This window comes from Narcine bancroftii, chromosome 14, assembly GCF_036971445.1.
Source record: "Narcine bancroftii isolate sNarBan1 chromosome 14, sNarBan1.hap1, whole genome shotgun sequence".
Taxonomy (NCBI): Eukaryota; Metazoa; Chordata; class Chondrichthyes; order Torpediniformes; family Narcinidae; genus Narcine; species Narcine bancroftii.
The window spans coordinates 66897394-66922283 of NC_091482.1; the positions used below are offsets into that span (position 1 = coordinate 66897394).

Sequence of the window (24890 nt, forward strand, 5' to 3'; positions counted from 1 at the left end):
GGCTGCTCCAGCGGGTCGCCTCAGTGAGCTCTGGCAGCACTGCACTGCTCTGGCCAACCACAGCTAAGCACTGTTCTGGACATACAACGAACCTGTTTCTTTCACGACCTGTCGTCCTCCTCCCTCGTCCTACCATTCGCTCTCAATTATACAACACTAAATACCACATGATTCTATGAAACCTATTAGAACAAACACGATTCAAATATGGGCTAAGTAGACTCTTGCCTTCCACATCTATTCACTGCCTGTCATTCTCAACCTGTCCGTCACTGTCTGTCCTCTCTCTACCTGTCATTCTCAACCTGTCTTTCACTGTCTGTCGTTCTCTACCCGTCGTTCACTGCCAGTCATTCTCAACCTGTCCTTCACTGTCTGTCCTTCACTGCCTGTCATTCTCAACCTGTCCTTTATTGTCTGTCGTTCTCTACCTGTCATTCTCTATGTCCTTCACTGCCTGTTGTTCCCTAGAGGTCCTTCGCTGCCTGTCATTCACTGCCAGTTCTTCACTGTCTGTCCTACACTGCCTGTTGTTTCCTTCCTGTCATTCACTGCCTGTGGTTCACTGCTTGTTTCTCTCTGCCTGTTGCCCCAGTGCCTATTGCTCTTTGGCCCGTTGCTCTGCCTGGTTCTTGTGGCTGCCCCTTACAAACGTGCAGAATCGCAAGGCAAATATACATGTGCCAGCCTTTGAACCACTGTCATGTGTTCATTCCAGCCAAGCAAAGTAGTAGGGAATATTTCCTCATGTTTCTGGAATAAGAACCTCACCAGCCCCATCTTATCTGGTCACAGGATTAAAATGCCAACTGATAAAAAAAAACAAATCAGATCCAAGAAATCATGATAGAGTGGAAGTGGGGAGAATGTTTCCTCTTGTGGAAAAATATAGTAGAGGTTCTATCTTAAATTGGGGGCCTACACTCTTGCTGATGTCCTTTAGGGAAAGAAACCTGCCACGTTTATTGGGGCACAAGAGAGACAGCAGTTGCTGGAATCTGGAGCAAAACAACATCTGCTGGAGGAACTCAGTGGGTCAAACTCTGTGTCTCAATCTAGCGACCTCCTGTTCAGCCAGGCCTCTGCAGTCGGCCCTTGCACAGGTTCACCATCCTCTTGAGGGCAGAAATTAATCTTCATCTCAGCCCTGAATGCTTCAACCCGTGCGCCCTCGACGAATAGTCCCAGTGAAAAAATTTCTGCATCCCACCTCCTGATTCGCTCGGTGGGAATGCTCACCACCCCAGGAATAATGAACGTCCACTGCACGTGCTCAGTGGGTGAGTACTGATGGCCACAGGCATCAACCACACGAGTCAGAGTGCAAGTAAAAAGCTAGTTTTAATAGGCTAATATATACAGTTCGGCCTTGCCTCTGCGCAAGCCTAGGCCAGAATGAAGGCTAGGCCAGAATGAAGCCTAGGCCAGAATGAGCTGCAACTGGTTTATATAGACAAGGTCGCCAGGTGGTGGCCCCCTGGTGGCCTAGTCATGTAATAACATACCTCCACAAATATATCCCTTCCTAGGTAAAGAGAGCAGAACTGCCATTGTGCTCCAGGTGTAGTCTCATTAAAGCTCTGTGTAATGGTGGTAACGTTCTTCTCCCTCTCTCACAGGGATGACTGCTATTCCCTGTGCATGTCTGGGAATCTTTCTCGGGGGCCTGCTAGTGAAGAAGCTCAGTTTGTCGCCCCTTGGTGCTATTAGAATGGCCATGTTGGTGAACCTGATATCCACCACATGCTACATTTCCTTCCTCTTCCTTGGGTGTGACACGGGACCTATAGCCGGAGTCACAGTCCCATATGGAAACACGTGAGTACGAATCGTGAAACCTGGTGCATAGGGACTGAGGAATTTGGAGTGAAGCATGAAAGTCTACAGATGCTGAGATTGTTGTAAAAACACACAGTAAATGCTGGAGTAACTCAGTCAGTCTCGCAGCATCCTTAGGAGGTAAAGATATATTACCGACGTTTTAGGACTGAGCCCTTCCTCAAGGTATAAGCATTAATTTGGCCAAAATTTTAATTAAAGACTAGAGAGAAAGGGGGAAGAATGGGAGGGGGAGGAGTCCAGACCAACAGCCAAAAGGATATGATAAGTGAAGGTGAGAATTAGTTTTGGCTCTGTGAGAGGAGTCAGAGGGAAAAGGGAAGAGAGAGCAAGAGAGACAACTAAAGGAAAGGAGACACGGAAGAAGGGAGTTGGGTTCTTAACAGAAACCAGAGAAGTCGATGCTAATTCCATCCAGTTGGAGGGTGCCCAGATGGAAGATGGGGTGTTGTTCCTCCATTTTGCAAGTGGTCTCATTCTTACAGTGCTCGAGACCATAGGCAGATATGTCAGCAAGGGAATGGGGTGGGAATTGAAATTGTTGGCCACTGCGAGATCCCCGCTATTGCGGCGGACAGAGCCAAAGTCTATGCCCAGTCTCTCCGATGTGGAGAAGACCACACGGGAGCACCTGATGCAGTACATGATCCCCACAGATTCACAAGTGAAATGTTGAAGGACAGTGTGGGGCGCCGAGTGGCAGTGAGGGAGGAGGTGTAGGTGCAAGTGGAGCATCTCCTGTGGTCACAGGGAAGCAACATTTTTCAGAATCAGAATTAATTTCATGAACAGGTCACAAAATTTGTTGTTTTGGGGCAGTGTCACACATGTGCAAATATTGTGATAAGTCATATTTTTAAAAAAAATTTAAAAAAAGAGAAAGCGAGGTAGTGTCTGTGGTTTATTGTCCGATCAAAAATCTAAAGATAAAAGTTCCATTATTGTCACATAATACTACATTAGAATGTAACCTACAGGAAATTCTTTAACTTGGTCTACTGGAAGACTGAGAGTCGCCACTTTGTCCAGTGCCCCTCACAGAAACCTAAAACGCCTGGTGTTTCTAGGTGGTCTCCCCTCCAAGTACTGGCCAATCCTGAACTTCCGAGATCAGACCGCCTGGGAACACCAGGTGCCGCAGAGCCTAACACAGAGGGGAAGCAGCTTTTTTTTTTAATCATTGTGTGTTCGTCTTCAGGCTCCTGTTCCTTCTTCCTGATGGTAGCAGTGAGAAGAGGGTGGTATGGATGCTTGAGGATAGAAGCTGCTTTCTTAAGATGCTGCCTCAAGTAGATGTCCTTAAAGGAGAGGTCTGATGCCCATGATGGGTTTGGCTGAGTTTACAACTCCCTGTAGTCTTTTCCTATCCTGTGCATTTCTTTCCCAGATTTGATGGACAATAAACAGATAAAATTCTTCTGCAAGTAAATGCATGTTTGGAGACATACCTTGATGCATGCAGGGTTGGAATTATGAGAATTATGCCATTCACTCTTTGGGCTGTGAGGATTTGATGTTTTTCCTCCATAACAAAGAGCACTCCACAAACAACTCTCCACAAACAGAAAAACCTTGTACCAATTTGGGTTAGGGCTAAGGTTGGGGTTAGGGTGAGGTTAGGGTAATGTTAGGATTAGGGTTAGGTTAACGTTGGGATTAGGGTTAGGGTGTCCCCAGAACACATTCTGTAAGGCTTTTCCCATTCCTGAATTTTTGCTTCAATAAAATGTTTACAGGAACACATCCCATTGGTAAATTGAGGAATGGTTCCCCCATCAGTGCCCTCCTGAAGGCCTGAAGAGAAGGGAGAGAAAGTGTTAGGTCGAAGAATGCGAAATTACAAAATCTTAGCTCAGGTCAGGCACTTGAGCGAAGTGTTTGGATTAAAGGAGACCAGGTATAATGGCTTGAAGTCAGCAGAACAGCTGGCGGTCGTCACACTGCGCACGGTTCTCCACCTGAAATAGTGGGTATCAGTGACCCTGACAGCTGACGCACATTCCTTGTAACGCTGGAATGAAGCAGAGAGTTCAGGGGTTACACATTTGTCCGACTCCACATCTGCACAGTTGTGACCCTCAGTCGAAAAATCTTGCATGATGCCAAGGTGGGACAGTGTTTGGAACACCCTGAGATGAGGAAACTTTCAGCCCACCTCTTCCGTACCTACTGTGATGCCCAGCTACACTAATCCCATTTGGATGCTGCACCCAAAATTTGGGAAGGCTGCCTCTGAGTTTGGTCAATAGAGTGGGGTTTTGAATGCAGAGGAGATGACAGAGGCCCAGATTTTTCAAGGCATCACCTCTGCTGCTGGGAGAAAATGAGCAAAACCAAAAAGGATTGGAGGGCTCTGGCAGAGCAGGAGGGCTGGAGGGGACAGAAACCATGAGGAGATTTAAAATGTAAGCAAGAAAATATTCATTTGGATTTTTCGATCAGTAAGGGTTAGACTGAATGGAGAGTAAGGATACCTCCTTTTTCAATCTATTACAGCTGTACAGGTGAGCAGACAGAGGAAGGACAATCTATTTCTCTCCTTTATGTTGCAGCACTGTGTCGGATGCAGATTTGGACCCTTACGCTCCTTGCAATAGTGACTGCAATTGCAAGACGACAACTTACAATCCAGTGTGTGGATCAGATGGAGTAACCTACTTGTCTTTATGCTTTGCTGGCTGTTCCAACGTGGTAAGTTCAGTTTATTGCTCAGTTACATTCTAGCTGCACTGAATGAGCTAGAGGCAAATCAAACAAGCTCCTCTTTAGTTTCCGTATATTTCGGCATATAAGTCGACACCCCTTTTTTAATCCTCATTTTAATGGTTTTATGGAATAGCCGCATATTAGTTGACCCCCATTTTTCGGGCTGTCTGGGCCTCCTAAAAACAACCCAAAATTTTTTTATAATCACAAGTAACAAAGCTGTAAATGAAGTGGGCAGGACAACGGAGCTGGAGCGTCGACATCGTGCTCCTGGCAGGAGCAGGAAACTCGGCCTATCAGGCAGGAGAGGCGACGTCAGGGTCCCTGGTATGAGCGGTTATGGCAGTGCCCAGTGGGTGGGGAGGTGTCGGGAGCGTCAATGCCAGTGGTGGAGAGGTGCTTCCAGCATCGACATACGCCAAATCGACCTCAATCTTGTTTTTATCGGTGAATTTAAGGTCTCAAAAGTATATCGGCGTATAAGTGAAACCCCACCCCTTGAGAAAATTTTTCGGATTTCACAACTGTTGAAATATACGGTTGTTATCTTTAAGATGTAGAGTTATGACATCAGAAATCTTGGTGAATTTCTACAGATGTGTGATGGAAAGTGTGCTGACGGGCTGCATCACGGTATGGTATGGGGACACCAACATCCCTGGGTGTAAAAATGCTTGAAGGGCTCAAGCCTGAAACGTTGGTAACGGACCTTTATCTTTGCTATATAAATTACACTGTTTGACCTACTGAGTTTCTCCAGCATTGTGTTTTCACTTCAACCACGATGTCTTCAGACCTTCGTGTTTTATCCCCGAGTGTAAAGCCCTGCAAAAGGTAGTGGACACAGCCCAGGGAATCACAAGCAAAACCCTCTCCACTATCAAGAACATCTACAGGGAATATCGGAGAGCAGCAGCAATCATCAAAGACCCTCACCAACCAGTACACACTCTGTTCTCGCTGCTGCCCTCAGGAAAGAGGTATCGGTGCCACAAGTCTCGCACCACCAGGTTCAGGAACAGCTGCTACCCCTCCGCCATCAGACTCCTCGACAACAAACTCAATCAGGGACTCATTTAAGGACTCTTTTGCACTTTATTGTTTTCTTTGCTCTCTATTACACAGTCAGTTAGTTTATATTTCTTTATTTGTTTATATGTGTATGTTGAGTAGAGTTTTGCTTTTGCACCACCAATAGGTGGAAATTCTGCCTCGCCTGCAGGAAAAGGAATCTCAGGGTTACACTCTGAAAGTAATTCTGAACTTTGAAACCAAGACTACATCTTCCATCTTGGGTAAACTTAAAAATATCCCATGGCACTAATCATAGAAGGCAGTCGTAGAGCCATGCTGAACACCAGGCCCTTCGGAACACCAGGCCCTTCGGAACACCAGGCCCTTCGGAACACCAGGCCCTTCGGAACACCAGGCCCTTCGGAACACCAGGCCCTTCGGAACACCAGGCCCTTCGGAACACCAGGTCCTTCGGAACACCAGGCCCTTCGGAACACCAGGCCCTTCGGAACACCAGGCCCTTCAGAACATCAGGCCCTTCGGAACACCAGGCCCATGCCAAACTGTCTGCACTCACTCCCTTTGATGACACCAGGTCTATAACCCACTTGGTGATTCAGGTGCACATCAATGTTGCAAAAGGACCTTCCTCCTCCACCTCCTCAGGCAGCGGGAGCCAACCTGCCATGAGTAGAGTTCAACACATGCCCACATAAGTGCAGAGTTACAGAGAGAGATCAGTTAGTGCAAGGCAAAGGCAACATAAGTTTGCAATTGAGAAGATAATTCAGGAGTCTGGGTGACTGTTTGGAGAGGGAAGGGGAACAGGCAGTCAGTGCAGAGCAACCCTGTGGCTGTGCCCCTCAACAATAAGTATACTATTGGGGGAGACTATATCCCAGAGATATAAGTAGTAGTGGACAGGTCTCTGGAACAGAGTTTGGCTCTCTGGCTGAGAAGGAAAGGGGGAAGAAGAAGAGAGCTATCATAATTGGGGTTCTGAATACATAGGAGGCTCTGTGAACAAGATCCAGACTGTCAGATGGTATGTTGCCTCCAGGTGCTAGGGTCGGGGATGTCTCTGATTGAGTCCACAGTATTCTCAAGTGAGAGGGGGAAGCAGCCAGATGTTGAGGTCCATGTTGATAAGGGTAGTGATGAGGTCCTAAAGAGGGAATATTAGGAGTTAGGAAGGAAACTGAGAAAAAGGACCTCATGGGTGGTAATTCAGGATTGCTACCTGTGCCACACGCCATTGAGGGTAAGAACATGGCTGACATGTTGATGTAATGGGCAAGGGTTCAGATATGTGGATCATGATGGGATGAGACAAGAACTAGTGAGAGTAAATTGACGTCCTGTTTTGTGGAAACTGCAAAAATGTTTGGCCTGGAAGTCAGGTCCTCCATCAGCCACCTCCCCACCATGACTACCAGCACCCCCACATCTCCATCAAGCACACAAAACTCAAAACGGTCAACCAGTTTACCTATCTCGGCTGCACCATTTCATCGGATGCAAGGATCGACAACGAGATAGACAACAGACTCGCCAAGGCAAATAGCGCCTTTGGAAGACTACACAAAAGAGTCTGGAAAAACAACCAACTGAAAAACCTCAGAAAGATTAGCGTATACAGAGCCGTTGTCATACCCACACTCCTGTTCGGCTCCGAATCATGGGTCCTTTACCGGCATCACCTACGGATCCTAGAACGCTTCCACCAGCGTTGTCTCCGCTCCATCCTCAACATTCATTGGAGTGACTTCATCTCCAACATCGAAGTACTCGAGATAACAGAGGCCGACAGCATCGAATCCACGCTGCTGAAGATCAAATTGCGCAGGGTAGGTCACGTCTCCAGAATGGAGGACCATCGCCTTCCCAAGATCGTGTTATATGGCGAGCTCTCCACTGGCCACCGAGACAGAGGTGCACCAATGAAGAGGTACAAGGACTGCCTAAAGAAATCTCTTGGTGCCTGCCACATTGACCACCGCCAGTGGGCTGATCTCGCCTCAAACCATGCATCTTGGCGCCTCACAGTTCGGCGGGCAGCAACCTCCTTTGAAGAAGACCTGCAGGGCCCACCTCACTGTCAAAAGACAAAGGAGGAAAAACCCAACACCCAACCCCAACCAACCAATTTTCCCTTGCAACCACTGCAACCGTGTCTGCCTGTCCCGCATCGGACTTGTCAGCCACAAACGAGCCTGCAGCTGACGTGGACTTTACCCCTCCATAAATCTTCGTCCGCGAAGCCAAGCCAAAGAAAGAAAAAAAGAATAAACAGTTGAAAAAACAAAAATACTTACGCTGTATGTACACGGAACAAACTTCACTTCATATATAAACCTTAAAGTATTTTACTTTATTTTCAGTCACATTCTTTGAAAACATTTAACCGTCGCTGCATCTGCAGGTTCCTCCCCCTCTACGGAGCCGCCTGAAGGATGAACAGTACATTATAGATCCCTCCCCCAAGTTTACAGATAAAGCCTCTGACTGGGGTGACTCTTACTAAACAGAGATAAGGGGACACTTTAAGAGAGTCACCCCAACGGTGAACAGCATCAACCATCTCTTCATCCTGGGCAACGCCATTGCTGTTTCACACAACTTTATTCAAACAGCTGGTACAAGCAAAGCTCGACCTTGGTTAATGAGTGGGTTTGCATGCTACAGAATACTAAGCTGACTGAATATTTACCCCCATCTTCACCAACGGTCTGTGTATTTCCTCAGAGAACATTTACTTTTACAATTTAAGCTTTTATTTACATTTTTATTTATTCTTATCTATTTTAATTTTTATTTATTTATGTTCCTTAACTTTTTTTGCCAGTTGCTTGAGGTTGCTGTTTTCCCGAATCCCGGAAAACAAGAGGTTTTACTGTACTTCGGAATCTGGGGCACTTCTTGCTGTCATATTGTCTCACAGTTCTGAAATTTATTCGCTGTTATAAAATAACATTCACAAGTATTCAGAAAATTAATGAGGCATTTTATATTAAATTGCAGCTCTGTGAAATTTGGTTAAAAAAAAATTCCCTTTGTTTTTATTGTGAAGTGCAATACTTAATTTCGTTTTTATTTTGTTGCCTTCCCTCAGATTAGTATTCTGTAGCATGCAAACCCACTCATTAACCAAGGTCAATGAAGAGTTTAAGGCTAATATCAGCTTGTGGCAGACAAAAATGTTCATCCCGAAATTACACTAACAGGTTATTAACCATCATTCTACCTGTTACTCAATATGAGAAGGTTTACCACAACAATTGCAACACTTAGTGCCTTTAATACAGTAAACTCTTTCTGAAGCACTTCATTGCAAGGTACAATCAGCCATAAAAAAATTGAAATGAAGTAAAATGCCTAGAATTCGTCACCTATGGAGATTGGTAGATGCTGGATAAGTGTACTTTCCGGTTGCTTGAGACTTACTCGGACAACACCTAATTAATACACCTGCATCAAGAATAAATAGTTTAAAAGACAAAATTACTACACTATACGTACTTACACTAAACAAACTCACAAATATAGAAACCTTAAAGCATTTTACTTTATTTTCAGTCACATTCTTTGAAAACGTTTAACCGTTCCTCCCCCTCCATGGAGCCGCTCGAAAGACAAACAATATCTTTGGCTTGGCTTCGGGGACGAAGATTTATGGAGGGGGTAAAAGTCCACGTCAGCTGCAGGCTCGTTTGTGGCTGACAAGTCCGATGCGGGACAGGCAGACACGGTTGCAGCGGCTGCAGGGGAAAATTGGTGGGTTGGGGTTGGGTGTTGGGTTTTTCCTCCTTTGCCTTTTGTCAGTGAGGTGGGCTCTGCGGTCTTCTTCAAAGGAGGTTGCTGCCCGCCGAACTGTGAGGCGCCAAGATGAACGGTTTGAGGCGATATCAGCCCACTGGCAGTGGTCAATGTGGCATAATTACCCCCCCCCCCCCAATCTCCTGTTTACAGATAAAGCCTTTTATTTGGGTGATTCTTACTAAGCAGGGATAGGGAGTCTCTTTAAGAGAGTCACCCCAACGGTGAGAGGCATCAACCAGCTCTTCATCCTGGGCGACCCCATCGCTGTTTCACACAACTTTATTCAAACAGCTGCTACGAGCAAAGCCCGACCAAGGCCCTCCCTCCGCTGGCTGAATATTTGCTCCCATCTTCACCAAAGGTTTATGTGCTACTTCAGAGAACATTTACTTTTACAATCTTGTGTATTTTACCTGTTATTTTATTGTCATTTATTTTATTTTATTTATTTTCCTCCATTTTCTTTGCCAGTTACTTAAATTCTGGATACCAGGGGTTTTACTGTAGTTAATAAATATTTAAGACATGGATATCTGTAGGCCCCTTCCAAACAATTCATGACATGCCAAGCAAGACCTTTTATCACCAATTAAGTATTCCTAAATTACTGTGTTGTAAGTAAGAGGGCAGTCATTCTGGACATTCCCAATTGGATGAGCAGTAACAGTTGATTTCCCCTAAAGTGAACTCCCACCAACAATGAGATATTCCATTTCAAGAGTGAACTGGTTCCTGGGATTTAGGTTTACCATGTGAGGAGAGAATCAGAATCAGGGTATATTGTCAAGAACAAGTCATGAAATTTGGTGCTTTGCAGCAGCGTCCTGGTCCAAACATTCATATTATCTTAAAACATTATTATATAAAAACATATAATAATACTGCATGAAAAGTATGGCAGTGTCATTGGTTCATTGATTATTCGGGAATCTGATGGCAGCGGGGAAGAAGCTGTCCTTGTGCCTCTGAGTGCTCGTCATTAGGCTCCTATACCTTTTCCCTGATGGTAGCAGAGTGAAGAGGGCATGGCCTGGGTGGTGGGTCTTTGAAGATAGAGACTGCTTTTTTAAGATACCGCCTCGTGTAGATGTCCTCGATGGAGTGAGGTCTTTTGCCTGTGGTGTCGCAGGCCGAGTTAACAACCCTCTGGAGTTTATTCTTGTCCTGAGAGTTGGCGCCTCTTTACCAGACAGTGATGCAACCAGCCAGAATGCTCTCCACGGTCCACCTGTAGAAGTTTAAGAGAGCCTTCAGTGACATACCAAATCTCCTCAGACACCTCACAAAGTATAGCAGCTTCTTTGTGATTGCATCAACTTGGTGGCTTCAGGACAGATCCTCAGAGATGTTGACACCCAAGAATTTGAAGTCTTGACCCTCTCCACTACTGAGCCCTTGATGAGGACTTGGTCGTGCTCCCCTGACTTCCTCCTGAAGTCCACAATCATCTCCTTGGTTTTGTTGACATTGAGCACAAGGTTGCTGTCGTTCGACACACTTGTAGATTGCATTGGAATTGTGCCTGGCTACACAGTACTGAGGGTGTATAATGAGTAGAGCAGTGGGCTAAGCACGCATCCTTGGGGTGTTGATGATCAGTGAGGAGGAGACGTGGTTTCCAATTTGTACTGACTGTGGTCTTCCAATGAGAAAATCAAGAATCCAGGTGCAGAGAGGGGAACAGAGGCCTAGAGTTGGGAATGGAGAATGAATCCCTTTTGATTTCTGGCAACTCAATATTCAAAGACAAGTCAAATTTATTATCACCCGATTGTACAAATACAACCTGACAGCGTTCTCTGGTCCTTGGTGCAAAACACACAGACACACAACCAGACATAGCACACATACAGACAAACAATACACATGGAGGACAAGTGTTTCATACATACAAACAAATAAGCAAATACATAAATATTATTTCATAAATATGAGAGTCTTGGATAGTTGGTTCCTTTGGACGTTCAGCATTCTCACTGCCCGTGGGGAGAAGCTCTCTGACTCTATGACTCCATATGTGTGGTACGATTTCTGTATTCAAAGTCAATCCCACAGGACCATAAGAGTGGCAGAGAGGATCACTAGAATCTCCCTCCCCACCCCCCACCCCCCGCCAATCAACTTGATCTACTGGGATCATTGCCTGAAGAGGGTGCATAAAAGCATTGATGACTCTTTCAGCTGCTCCCATTGGGGAAGAGATACAGGAGTATCAGAGCCAGGCTGAGGAACAGCTTCTTCCCACAGGCAGTGCTGAACAACCAAAGGAACTGCTCGCACTGATCATTCGAGACTCTCATTTGTACAAAATAATATTTATTTAATTTTAAATTATAATACTTGTCCTGCATATGCATTATTTGTCTATATGTGTGTTATATCTGGTTATAGGTCTGCATGTTTTTGCACCAAGGACCGGAGAACGCTGTTTCACCAGGTTGTACTTAGGTACTCGGATGACAATAAACTTGACTGGCTTCATTGTACCTCAAATGAAATTTTAGGCTTTTATTGAACTGAATCTTTGGCTGATGTGGTTTCAACTCATTAAAGTCAAAAAGAAAACTGCAGATGCCAGAAATCAAAGGCAAAGACAGAAACTACAGGAGATTCTCAGGCTGCTGAGACCCTTCTTCAACCTGAAGCATTATCTCTGTTTCTCTCTCCTCAGGAGCTGTCTGTTCTGCAGAGTATTTCCAACATTTGATCTCCAGCTTCGGGATCATGTTTTTTTAAGAACTCTGAATTACTAGTGCAGTAATATGCAGTAAAATCCCCGTTATCCAGAACTCAAGCAACTGGCAAAAAAAAAACTCATGGAAAATAAATAGCAGTCAATTCGCCAATCCACGCAGCACACAATCTCAAGCAACCGGCAAATTCACTTATCCGGCATCTACCAATCCCCATAGGTGCCAGATAACCGGGGGTTTTACTGTAACTATTACACTACCATATACAAAGACAAAACATTAACAATGATTTTGCTCGGTGTTTATAAAAAAAAGTTTAATTGGAGATCTGCTCTATAATTATTTAGGCTAAGAGATACCGGGACCAATGCCTGAAGAGGGCGCACAAAATCAGTGAACTGGTGCGGACTCGAAAGGCCAACATGGCCTGTTTCCGCTCCGTAAATGGTTATATGGTTATATGGTTATATGTGATGAAAAACAGTGGTAGCTTATATAATTACTGGCTATTCACTATTGAAAGCTATTATTTCCATGTCTCAGCCAGTGACAGATTCACAGTGGGCTGTTTTAAAGGATAGCATGGAGAACATTCAGCTGAATAGCTCCCCTTTGTTGCGTTGATCAGAGTAATGCTCTTGTTCGGTCAACAACACGAATGTGCCATGCTGCGCAGGAATCGCTGTCGTTTGCTATTCTAACTTTAAATCCTGCTCTTTGCAAAGTATCAGTAATGCGTCAGAAAAATATATTGCACTGCTCTTCCAAATCTCCAAAGAGTTTGGCCTTGTTGAAGTTCCTCAGCACTTACACAGGGGAATCAGCTCTTGGCTCCATCGATTTTAATGGGGATGGTTGGAATGAGAAAGAGGTGTTGCTTTCCTAGTCAGCACAACATAAAGGACCGAAGGGCCTGTACTGTGCTGTCGTGTTCTGTGTTCTTTATTAATTTGGACTTGTTTAATATTTAATAATTGTTTAATATTCCATCAGCCTCCATTTTTGAAAATTACATTTATTCTTCCTCAATATTTAGTTTTCATACTTCAATTATCTCTGAATTTTAGAGTTCAGGAACATTGGTAATTTCGACTCCGACCACTGGCAATGCTTTGTGAGTGCACTTTGCCAGCTTTGTGCTTTTTATCACGCAGCTAGAGGCTCTGCTATGCTCAGAATAACCCTCAATAGTCCAGGAAGGTTAAGTCATAAGAGAAACCTCCCCATACCTGAAGGAACTGCATTGTGCTCTGGGTGTCAACTGGCAGGGGACCATGACAGCAAACACTTACCCAATGCAGAAGAGTTTCTGTTTCTGTGAGGTGTTTATTATAATACAGAGAATTGTAGACATTTATAGCACTAAAGTAAGGCCCTTGCTTGGTGACAAGTTGAAACTAATATCACTTCACAACTTTGCATTTGAGTCACATACAATAAAACCCATTATCCAGAATTTAAGCAACCGGCAACCGGCAACCTCAAGCAACCAGGAAAAAAAAAAGGAGGAAAATAAATAAATAGATAAATACATTGTAAGATTTAAATTGTAAAAAAAATTTCTCTGAAGTAACACATAAACCTTTGGTGAAGATGGGAGAAAATATTCAGCTAGTGGGCCGTGCTTTGCTCTTAATACAGTTGTACTTGGGTAAAATGGTGGCACCCAGGATGAAGAGCTGGTTGACGTTGTTCACTTTGGGCTGGCTCTCTTTATTTCTTTTTCAAGTTCCACTTCGAAAAATATAGAGAACATAAAGATACATATTAAAAGTCAAAAAAATAATACATTACACACTTCGATCATTTCATCCACATTCTCAATTAAACAAATTATATTAAGGCAATATTTTATTATTTTATTTTAAAAAGAAAATCTAAGCCCACTACCAAAATGAAGATGTTTGGCAGAGAGAAAATAAAATCAGAATTACCTTATTAGTTAACACCTCAGCATTAATACCAAATCAAAGATATTGAAAGTAATTCAAAAAGCCCCCCCCCCCCCCACAGTGTTTGAAAATTTAAATTCAAATTGGAAATTGAGCATCTAATCTCCAAATTTAAACATGACATGGCATCGCATAGATATTGAGCACAAATAGGTGGGGTAACATCCCTCTGTTTGAGCAACACTTCCCGCTTGGCCATAAGAGAAATAAAGGCTAATGCATGCAAGTCAGATGCTGTTAGAGTTATGTCACTCTCTCCAACAATACCAATTAACTGTAAAAAGTTTGAAATACCATTCCAGTATTTCCTAAGACACTTATGTGTTCAAAACAGGGAGATACATCCACATAAAAGCAAGATAGTTTAACTTTGGTCATGTAAGCCCTATGGACTACTTTAAGTTGTAGGAGGGAGTGGCAGGCACATAAAGATGAAGTATTAACCAATTTAAAAATTGCATTCCAAGTTTCTTCAGAGATTAAAAGCTGTAGGTCCTGTTCCCAGGCTTTTTAAATTTTATTTAAAGGAGCCACTTATTCCCAACAACATGTTGTAAATGTTGAATACTGAACCGTTATAAAAAGGTTGTAAATTAAAAATTACATCTATTGGGGTGACTCTCTTAAAGTGTCTCCTTATCCGTGGTTAGTAAGTTTCTTTATCTTTATTAGTATATTATTAAGTATATTAATAAGGTTTTATCTGTAAACGAAGAGGGGATGGGCTAGTTATCTATAATGTTGTTATTCATCATTCAGGCAGCTCCATAGAGGGGGAGGAACCTGCAGATACAGCGACGGTTAAATATTTTCAAAGAATGTGACTGAAAATAAAGTAAAATGCTTTAATGTTTATATATTCGTGCAAGTGAAGTTTGCTCAGTGTAAGTACAAATATAGTATTTTTATATTTTAAAATGTTTATTCTTAAAGTAGGTGTATTAGTCAGGCGTTGTAAGAATAAGTCTCTAGGAACTGGAAAACTCATTTATCTAGCATCTATCAATCCCCATAGGTGCTGAAAACCAGAGTTTTACTCTATAAGTGACCCACAAAATGTAGGGTCGAAATGAGACCTCCTTTCACCTCCTTTCTAATTGAAAATGAAGACCAAACAGGGCCAATTTTGCAAGATTCCAGCATCATGAACAACAACCATTTATAAAGCACATTTTCAATAAATTCTCCCAAAACCTTTCACAGAGGTATCATCAAACACAATTTGTCATCAGGATAACATCACTACAGTTGACTTGAAGAGGTAGGTTTCTAAAGAGCACCTTGAAAGAGACACAGCTTAGAGAAGGAATTCCATCCTGATATACTGAGTCCACAGTTTCCAGTCTCCTTGAATGGTCCTTGAAAATAGTGTGCTTTCTTTTCCCCAGGCAACAATTCTTCCAAGGTATGCCAAGACATGCATTCCCCTTTCATCCTTATCTCTACTTTAGCATAACCCCTTCCTCCAATCACCATGACACGTCTCTCCCGATGACTTACCTGAAAGTTAATCAGCAGCTAATCCGTTCAAGTAAACGCAAAGTACTGTCTTTTATTTGCTGGATACTCAAGACAATCATGAAAATGAGACCCAATTTTGGATGAGTCTCAAGTCTCACAGGTCAATTACTCGTCAGAATTTGGTTTATCCCCCAAATGTATCATTTGCAATCCTTGGCAATCTCCCAGGAATAAAACTCAAGCCATCTTGCTTCGGCCAGTGGCAGATGACTTGTACTTTAGAATTCTGCTTGACAAAAACCCTGAGTCCAGAAGCAGGCACCAAGAATCGGTTGAGGACAACACTCTTTCGTTTCTGCATTCAGTAACAAGCTCTCTGTTTCCCATTGTGTCATCTTTGATCTTTTGTGAAAGCTTAAAGAAAATAATTGTAGTTTTGGTGCCAAGGGACCGATTGAGTCCTCCAACACAGTTTGAAACCTGTCTTGCAGTTCATTTCTCTGTGCTAGTCAGAAGGGATCAGGCCCGAAATACCTCCTGTGGACGCTGCGAGACCAGCCGAGTTCCTCCAGCCTTTCTGTGCATTTTTACTACAATCTCAGCATCTGCAGACTTCTGTAATTCACTTCAATCAGAATCACTTCTCACGCATTGCTTTTTTGATTCTGGTGTCCTGCATGTCCAGTCTTAACCACCCCACCAGCAGCAGCCTAGTCTGTAACTAGCGGATCCCTGAGCTCTGGGCTTCAATGTCCTTCCTTCCTTTTGAAGTGCTCTTTAAACCCTATCCTTTAATCTTTAAAATGAAATATTGATTCGGTACAAATTTCCACAAATGAGAATGAATAAATCAGAGACCATCAATACTCACTCCATGGTCACCAAAAAAAGGCAGAGGAAATACTTCATCCTGAATGAAATGTCAAATTCACCATCTGATGTTTTCTACCAGACAAGTGACTGCTTTGCAAAAATATTTCATTAACTGGAAAATGCTCTGATTTAACCTCAAGGGACAAAAGGTATGATATAAATTTCATAGAGAATGGTTAAATCAATCAAATTGTTGGAGACAATTGTCATGAGAAGGCAGATCGAGCTATATATTGGTTTTTACATTCTCTTTTCTTTTAAATATTTTTGTTGAGTTTCACATATAAACTTACATGCAAAATTTTAAGGAAAACACATAACAAGTCATCTCATATACCTACATGTACAGAAAAAAATGGATGGAACTACATTAGACAGTTCCTTAACCCACATGAGAAACAAGCAACTGAATTAATTTATGATAACCATGTTGAAACCCATATTTGGTGAGTTTTTACATTGCCTTAATTCCTGCTGGTTTGGGTGAGCAGCCATATGTGTCCTGGATCATAAGGAGGTGGCTGTTGCCTTAGTGATGATTCCTTGCTGCTGTGGTACTTCCCGTCTTCAAAAACTGTGATTCGTTTTTTTCAGAATCTCACTTCCTGTGCTTGTCTGAACACTGGCCTCATTAAGAACGCCACGGTCATCCCTGGCAAGTGCCCGAGCCCAGGATGTCAAGAGGCCTTCCTGACCTTCATGTGTGTGATGTGCATTTGTAGTCTCATTGGAGCCATGGCCCAGACACCAGCCATCATTATACTCATCAGGTAGGACCCTCACTTCTCCACCCCACGTTACACAAGCTTTCATCGTGAGTATAATTCATTCTACTTGGTCTTTTGGGAAAATCACTAATGTTTGACATAATGCTAAACCTCAAAGATGAGCAAATTCCAACCTTGGCCCATCGTCAACAGTTTGTTGCGTGTAATGGGAATGGTTTATACATAAAGCCTCAACGCTATAGTTCATCCCTGCAGTAGACCTCACATGGTACACACCAACACATATAACAACCATATAACAATTTACAATTTACAGTACGGAAACAGGCCATATTGGCCCTTTGTTAATGTGCCCAAGTTGTTCACCTTCAAGATATTACACTGTCGGCTGTAAATGTTGTTACACTTCAAGCCACTTCACAATGTCGAGGCCAAAGAACTTTGTGGAAAAATAATTCAACATTAATTCAAAAGTGTCTGAGTCTGAGTAATGGAAGAGCAGGGATCTTGATGCATGGTGCTGGCAGGCTCTTTGTTCAGCATCTATTTCATGCTGTGCCCGAGGTGGAGGTCAAGGTTGTTGCTAAGTCCCTGAAATTGAAAAGTATTCCATTCCTTCAGAACAATTACCTTCTTGACAATGAAAGCAATTCTAACACTAAGATGTAACAATTGCACAGAAAAAGTCTTGTTGCGATGTTGAAAGTGTTGATAGTCGTAGTACAAAGGTGTTGAACCATGTCATTGCTTTCTTAGTTTGAATTTATTATTGGTCCTTCCTTTTAACACACCCACGCACACGCTCCTTTAAACAGAGATGCACACTGTAGCCTCTTTTAAACAGCAGTACCTGGGTAACCCTTCTGGGATACAGGTGCAATTACTGGAGCAAAGGTCCTGGAAGCACCTTTTAAATTGCAGGAGGATCGACCCATTAAATCGACAACCTGGCGATTTAAGGGGGATCCCACCCCCGCAATGACGCGTCACGTACTCACCTGAAGTGCCGCTGGATGTTCGGATTCTGGCTGCCCGGTGACGCACACGCACAAGTGCTGACGCCACCGGAGTAAGCGGATCGGCCATTTTTGTTTTCAAATCCCCTGTGGGAGTGACCTGGGTAAGTTTAAATGGGTTCCCTGACTACCTCTGAGGTAGGTCAAGGACCTGGTTGGATTCCGATGGGGTTGACCAGTTCAGACCCTTTCTAACTGCTGCGTGTCTGGGGCGCTAACCAGGCAAATTGTCTGGTTAATCCTATTTTACATGGCAGATTGAAAGGGCCCACTGATTCCTTCACACACACGCACACGCACACACAAAACCCACGTGCTCATGTCAAAATCTTCCATTTTGTAAAACAAAATCAGTGACAAAAAAAGTATCATCGGTGGAAATTAACAATTTAGAAATCAACAAACATTCATTCAAAATATTTTTATTCCCTTTGGCTTTGAGTCATTACGATGAAGTGGTTTGCAATTGGCAGAATGGATATAACCAGTTTCTCTGCAATTGCAGGGTAAGTTGATGGTGCACGTTAATTAACTTCCATTCTGTCAGTCACAGTATTTCCTGTTTCCTTTCAGGGCCGTTAATCCAGAGCTCAAGTCGTATGCACTGGGAGTCCTGTTCCTGCTCCTGCGGTTACTCGGTAAATTCCCTGCATTTCTGCACTACTGTATCAGGAAAAAAAAACCCAAAAGCTAGTGTTGAACCAAGGCTGTAAAAGATATTCTTCAGAAACTTTAAGAATAGTTGAAATAATTCAGAGAGCACCGGTCCTCGTTGCAAAACATGCAGACACACAATCAGATGTAACACACATTCAGACAAACAATACATATGCAGCACAAGTATTTTATCTTTAAACATAAATAAATAAATATTGTTTTGTGCATATGAGAGTTTTGGATGGTTAGTGTGAGCTGTTCCTTTGGTTGTTCAGTATTCTCTCTACTCATGGGAAGAAGCTGTTCCTCAGCCTGGTGTTGCTGGCTCCGATATTCCTGTATCTCTTCCCTGACGGGAGGAGGTTGATGAGACTTCACCTCAGTGAAGAACAGGATATTGTGCAAGAAGCTTTTCACGCACAATTTTCTACATCCTCCCCTTCCCGCATTCTGTAGCGACCGCTCCCTCCATGACTCCCTCACCCACTCATCCCTTCCCACCAGTTGCCTCCCTTGGCATCTTCCCCTATGACCGCAGGGAGTGACAACTTGCATCTCATATCTCCTCCCTCATCACCATTCAGGGGCCCTAAACAGCCCTTCTAAGTGAAGCGATACTTCACTTGTGAATCTGCAGGAGTCATTTGGTGCTCCCATTGTGGCCTTCTCTTCATCAGAGAGACTGGACACAGTCTGGGAGATCGCTTCGCTTTGTCTGTATCAATGATAGGGATCTCCCATTGCGCCCCACTTCTGCTCTGACATGTCTGTAATTGGTCTCATGCACTGCCAAACCAAGACCACCTGTAAATTGGAAGTGCAACATTTAATATTCCGTTTGGGCACTCTCCAACCAGATGGCACTATCCTAGACTTCTCCAGTTTCTGCTAGCCCACTCCCTGTTCTCCCTCCTGTCCCTTTCTCTCTGACTTCTCTCCTCCAGCTCCCCACCCCTTTCCTCTCCATTCACAGAGCAATCCCTTCTCCCCCTGTTTGCTCTTGTCCCCTCCCTCCCTTATTACCTCCTGCCTGTGGAACTGCTGCTCCCCCTGCCTCTCTCCTCCCACATTTTGTTCAGGTGCCTGCCTACCTTGATGAAGGGCTCAAGCCTGAAACATTGGTTCTTTGCAGTACACTGCTCGACCTGCTGAGTTTCTCCAGCATTGTGTTTTTAGCTTTTCGTGCATCTTGGCTGGAAATTGCATAGTAGTTAACGTGAAATAGAATTGGTTTTTACAGCATAGAATTGCCAAGGGGCAAAAAAAAATCCCTTGGTCAAATTGGGAGAAAGATTTTTGAAGTTAACCTAAAGTTTAAAAATATATATGAGAGTAGTGGGGGTGTGGGAGAAAAGTGAAGCACTCACAGAGAGATCACATATCACCATATATCACCAGAGTTCGGGATCGAAACTGAGTCACTGGAACTGTGGCAGCAACTCCGCGAGCTGCGTCATTTTTTCTCTCTTAAACTCTTCGACGTCAGTTGCTTTATTTTCATCAATTGGAAGTGCCTTCCCCTTTTATCAGCATTCAGTCACCAATCTCACACCTCTTAGCTCGACCTCATTGAAGATTCCATCTAGTTGCATTCTTAAATATGTTTGGACAAATTCCCTAGAATCCAATGCTTCGTTGAAGTGCCACAGCACCCCACACAGTGGAATGATGGGGGTTGGGTTGTCTGCAAGAGACCAACTCCATTTCTATCCTTCAACAGCCTCCTCATGGTTCAACTGGTAAAAACTCGACAACAGGTAGAATTGAGAAAGAGATAAGGTGGGGTACTCGGTGCCTTAAATCACATCAATGCCTCTTGGCAAATTTTTTTTTTAAATCACCCAGAAATTCACCCCCTACTTTCATCCCCAGAGACTAACCTCAGAAATAAAAACAGAAAATACTTGAAACACTCTGGGTAGTCATCCAACATTTCTGAAAAGAGGTCAAAGACACTTTGTCACCACTGGGAAAGATAGAATACAAACTAGTTTTACGTTGCAGAAAGAGTGGGAAAGAGATTGTAGAGTCATAAAATCCAACAGCACAGAACTGGCGTGTTACAGCCTGTTGCGGAGAAAGAATCAACTACCGACACCAGGGGGTTGCTTCGGAAGAGTTTTATTAACAAGATATCTTGGAGAGCATGCCCAGCACCCAGCCTGAGCTTGCTCTGCTCACAGCCAGTTTTAACACTGTTTATATACAATAAATGGCAGTGCATTCCTGGATGTGGACTTCCAGTTGCGGTCAACCTGACAATAGTTTATCATGGTCAACATTGTTTCATAGAATTCCAAAGCTTATCATGTCTGCAGATAAGCAGATAAATCACAACCTTGAGGTTCCCTGCCTCCACTTAAGCAATATGCAACTGACTCTTGTATGTTCTTGTAAGCAACTTATGGGTGAACCCTTAACCCTTTGTGTTCAGATTTTCCTCCACACAGCCCCATTGTGCCAAATGTGCTGCCTACCTACACTCAACCGACTTGCCTAAATTAAGCTCACGTCTGTCTGTTCCTTCTGTATCCATGTATCTATCCAAATTCCTTTTTCAGCATTGCAGTTGTATCTGACTCCACAACCTCCTCTGGCCGTTTGTTCCAAATATTCACCACACACTGTGTGGAAAAATCAAACCATCAGATCGCCTTTAAATTCCTCACCCCCTCATCTTAATCCTGTGCTCTCTAGATCTAGATACCCTTGCCCTGAAAAAAAAATCTGACCATCCCATCTTTGCCTCTCTTAATCTTGCCACCCATGGTGATAAACTGTCGATAAAGCCATTTGATTGGTAGATTAATGAAGGAAATTGGAAAGAGCGGAAACAAAGACAGATGGGAAATGCCCAGCCAATCAGAATAATGAACAGGATGGAAAAAACAGAGGAGGTAATACAGGTGGACAGTAGAACACGAGTGGTGTGAAAATATGGAATCTGTCCTATAAAAGGATGGTTCATTTTGTACAATTTTTTTTGAAGGGAGAAAACAAGATGTAATGGTGCCCAGACTTTTCAACAAAAATGTGATTCTCTTCAGTTTTTGACTGCAAGCAAAGAGCAGGGCGTAAAAAAAGATTGTGAACTAACTATGAAAAACATTGTAATGTGAGGGAATGGGTTACTCAGTATTACCCAGTGATCTTTTGACAGGGGTCACAATTACAACTAATCTGGTTCTGACACAAACAGATAGCCTGACTGTGGTGGATTCTACATGAGTCCATAGGGCATCAACTTGCCTAATCAGAAGATGCTGTTCCTCAGTTAATCTTGGGTCTTGTAGAAATAGTGGAGGAAACTCTGGACAGAAAGATCGGAGTAGAAGCTCTGCCTAAGTCTAGCTACAGTGGAGTGTCAAACCATTTATATGCAAGACCAGTTTTTTCCTGTTCTCATGTGACACCTTGCTTCCTCTCGACAGGTTTCATTCCTCCCCCTCTCATCTTTGGTGCTGGGATCGACTCCACATGCTTATTCTGGACCACAATCTGCGGGGAGCTGGGGGCGTGTATGCTGTATGATAACGTGGTTTATCGCTACCTCTACATCAGCATTGCCATCACCCTGAAGACCCTTGCCTTCATCCTGTACACAACGACCTGGCACTGTTTGAGGAGGAACGCCAGCAAGTATATCAGAGATGACGAAGGGAACCTTCAACCACTGACAGCCAGCGATCTCTTTGCATCGACCCTAACGCTGGACACTATGGGAAGGGACTCCAGCCATCATCAGCCACAAAAGGCCAAATTTATCTACAATCTTGAGGACCACGAGTGGTGCGAAAATATGGAATCTGTCCTATAAAAGGATGGTTCATTTTGTACAATTTTTTTTGAAGGGAGAAAACAAGATGTAATGGTGCCCAGACTTTTCAACAAAAATGTGATACTCTTCAGTTTTTGACTTCAAGCAAAGAGCAGGGCGTAAAAAAGATTGTGAACTAACTATGAAAAACATTGTAATGTGAGGGAATCAGTATTACCCAGTGATCTTTTGACAGGGGTCACAATTACAACCAATGTCTTGCTCAGATGCCTTTGCTTTGAGAGGTGGGATTGTCTGTACCATGGAGTGATGAGGTGTGAGTCTGGTCCTGAGGCCACACTGTACCGAGACTTCATTTCAATCATGCTTCTGGGGCCCTTGCCAAACAGAGGTCAGGCAGTTGCCCTTCTGTCAGTCTGTAGAACCCATGGTTCAACCTTAATGGAGATCCTTCAAATTACGGACTGGGATAACTCAGCGCGTCTTCTCTCCAGGAAAAGGAATGGGGACAGCGCACAGAGTCCCAGTTGAATGGCCGGGCTGCAAGTGGAAGTCCATTGGAGCCAAGGTGAACCACCAGATCTCCATCCCCAGTGATGGAGATCCCCAGCCCAAGGCTGACATCACGTGTAGTATATTTGAATGGAATAACTTTTACAGAATAAAGAACATAGGGCACCCAAGAAATGAGATTCTAACAAAGTCTTTGAACTCTCTGTCCTCTTGTAAATAAATTTGTGGACCTCCCTGCACTTGGCAGAAGACAGGAGAAATAATTGGCCTCTTTGATATCACAAACATTTGATTTCATTCCTTGACGATAAAAGAATTTCACCTTGATACACTACATGTTCCCTCTAAAGCAGTGGTTTTCAAACCTGTTCTTTCCACCCACATACTACCTTAAGTAATCCCTATGCCATAGGTGCTCTGTGATGAGTAAGGGATTACTTAAGGTAGTATGTGGGTGAAAAGAACAGTTTGAAATCTGCTGTTTTAAATGTACCGAATTGACTCGTTATGTGCAGGGTTTCATAACTCCAAAGGAAATAGGCCACTGACAATTTTTCTCAAGCAAAATATTTCACTAACAATTGGGTCTAGAGCAGTGATTCTCAACCTTCCCTTCCCACTCACATCCCTCCTTAAGCAATACCTTACTAATCATAGAGCATCGATGGGAGAGGAATGACTTAAGGTGGGATATGAGTAGAAAGAAACAGGTTGAGAACCACTGCTCTAAAGCAATTGGTATCTCACATTTTGCAACTCTACCTTCTCAACAACAAATTAATCCTCCAAAAGTTATGTTTCAGTCTTTAAGTTTAAAAGTCGCAAATTGTGGAGCCTCTCGTCGGCTCACAGCCTATACAATATTCGGTTCCCTTTTATTTGGGTCATGCCACTCAGAAATCATTATTGGTTTTGCAAACAGAAAGGGCTGAGAACAATTGGGGTTAACACTTCAGGAAAGTGACTTTTCATGTTCAAGAGAAAGATCATCAGCCTGATATGTTAACTGTTCCTCTATCCACAGGGTGCTGCCTGATCCGCGGATTTCCAGTACTTTGCTATGTTTTTGTAATCATCTGTGTGTGTGTGTGTGTGTGAAAGAGTTCCAATTTGTTGATCTTTCTTGTAACTTTTTAGATATATTCTGATTCCCTTTTAAAAGATACGGTGAATCTGCTTCCGCTGACCCTTCAGACACCATATTCTAAAATCACAACTTGCTAAGTATTGTCCAGTTGACTTTGATTTGTTTCCTTCGATTATCAGATTATTTGGTTATTGACCTGTCTGCTGATGCAAAGAGTTTCTCCCAAGTCTTGAATCAAAATCTATTTTTATTCATCTCTTTTCATGACGATTTAATCTTCAAGAACTCTGCAGAGGGAGAGATTTGGTTTGTCTAATGTGGAGACCACTCTTCTCCCTGTGAGAACACAACTCTTATACCCAATCCATTGTGGAAGCAATGTAACTCAGCAAAAGTCAAGGTTTGGGATCAGAGGACATGAAGGTGTTGGCTTGCTACTCTTTTCCAACACTGGGGCATCACAATTGTTCCTAATTTAACTAAAACCTGGCATCACACACATGCTTATTATCTACAATGAGTTATGGATCAGTGTTGGAAACCCAAATCCACCGTAGCCCAGAATTACTCAACAAGTAATTCCCTGGTTGCTATCAACTTGCTCAGCATTGATGGGGATCGTACTCAGCCACTTGCTGGTTGGAGTATTCCCAAGTGGAGTCATCAAGGCATTGAGGAGAAAATTGCCAGGTGCTCATTTTAATGGTAAATGTGATTTCTGTGATGCAAATCTGAAGGGGCAGCTCATAGAGAA

General features: G+C 43.3%; 1 protein-coding gene across 1 annotated transcript in view; it reads left to right on the forward strand.

Moving 5' to 3' along the window:
* The window catches only part of slco3a1a (solute carrier organic anion transporter family member 3A1a), a 130852-nt gene extending 106594 nt beyond the window's left edge, over window positions 1–24258 (forward strand). Inside the window, exons 6-10 of the mRNA XM_069910474.1 lie at window positions 1620–1818; window positions 4392–4530; window positions 16952–17127; window positions 18675–18739; window positions 22190–24258. Coding sequence (XP_069766575.1) covers window positions 1620–1818; window positions 4392–4530; window positions 16952–17127; window positions 18675–18739; window positions 22190–22575 — 965 coding nt within the window. The 3' untranslated portion in view covers window positions 22576–24258. The remainder of the gene's footprint in view (window positions 1–1619; window positions 1819–4391; window positions 4531–16951; window positions 17128–18674; window positions 18740–22189) is intronic.
* The last annotated feature ends 632 nt before the right edge of the window (window positions 24259–24890 follow it).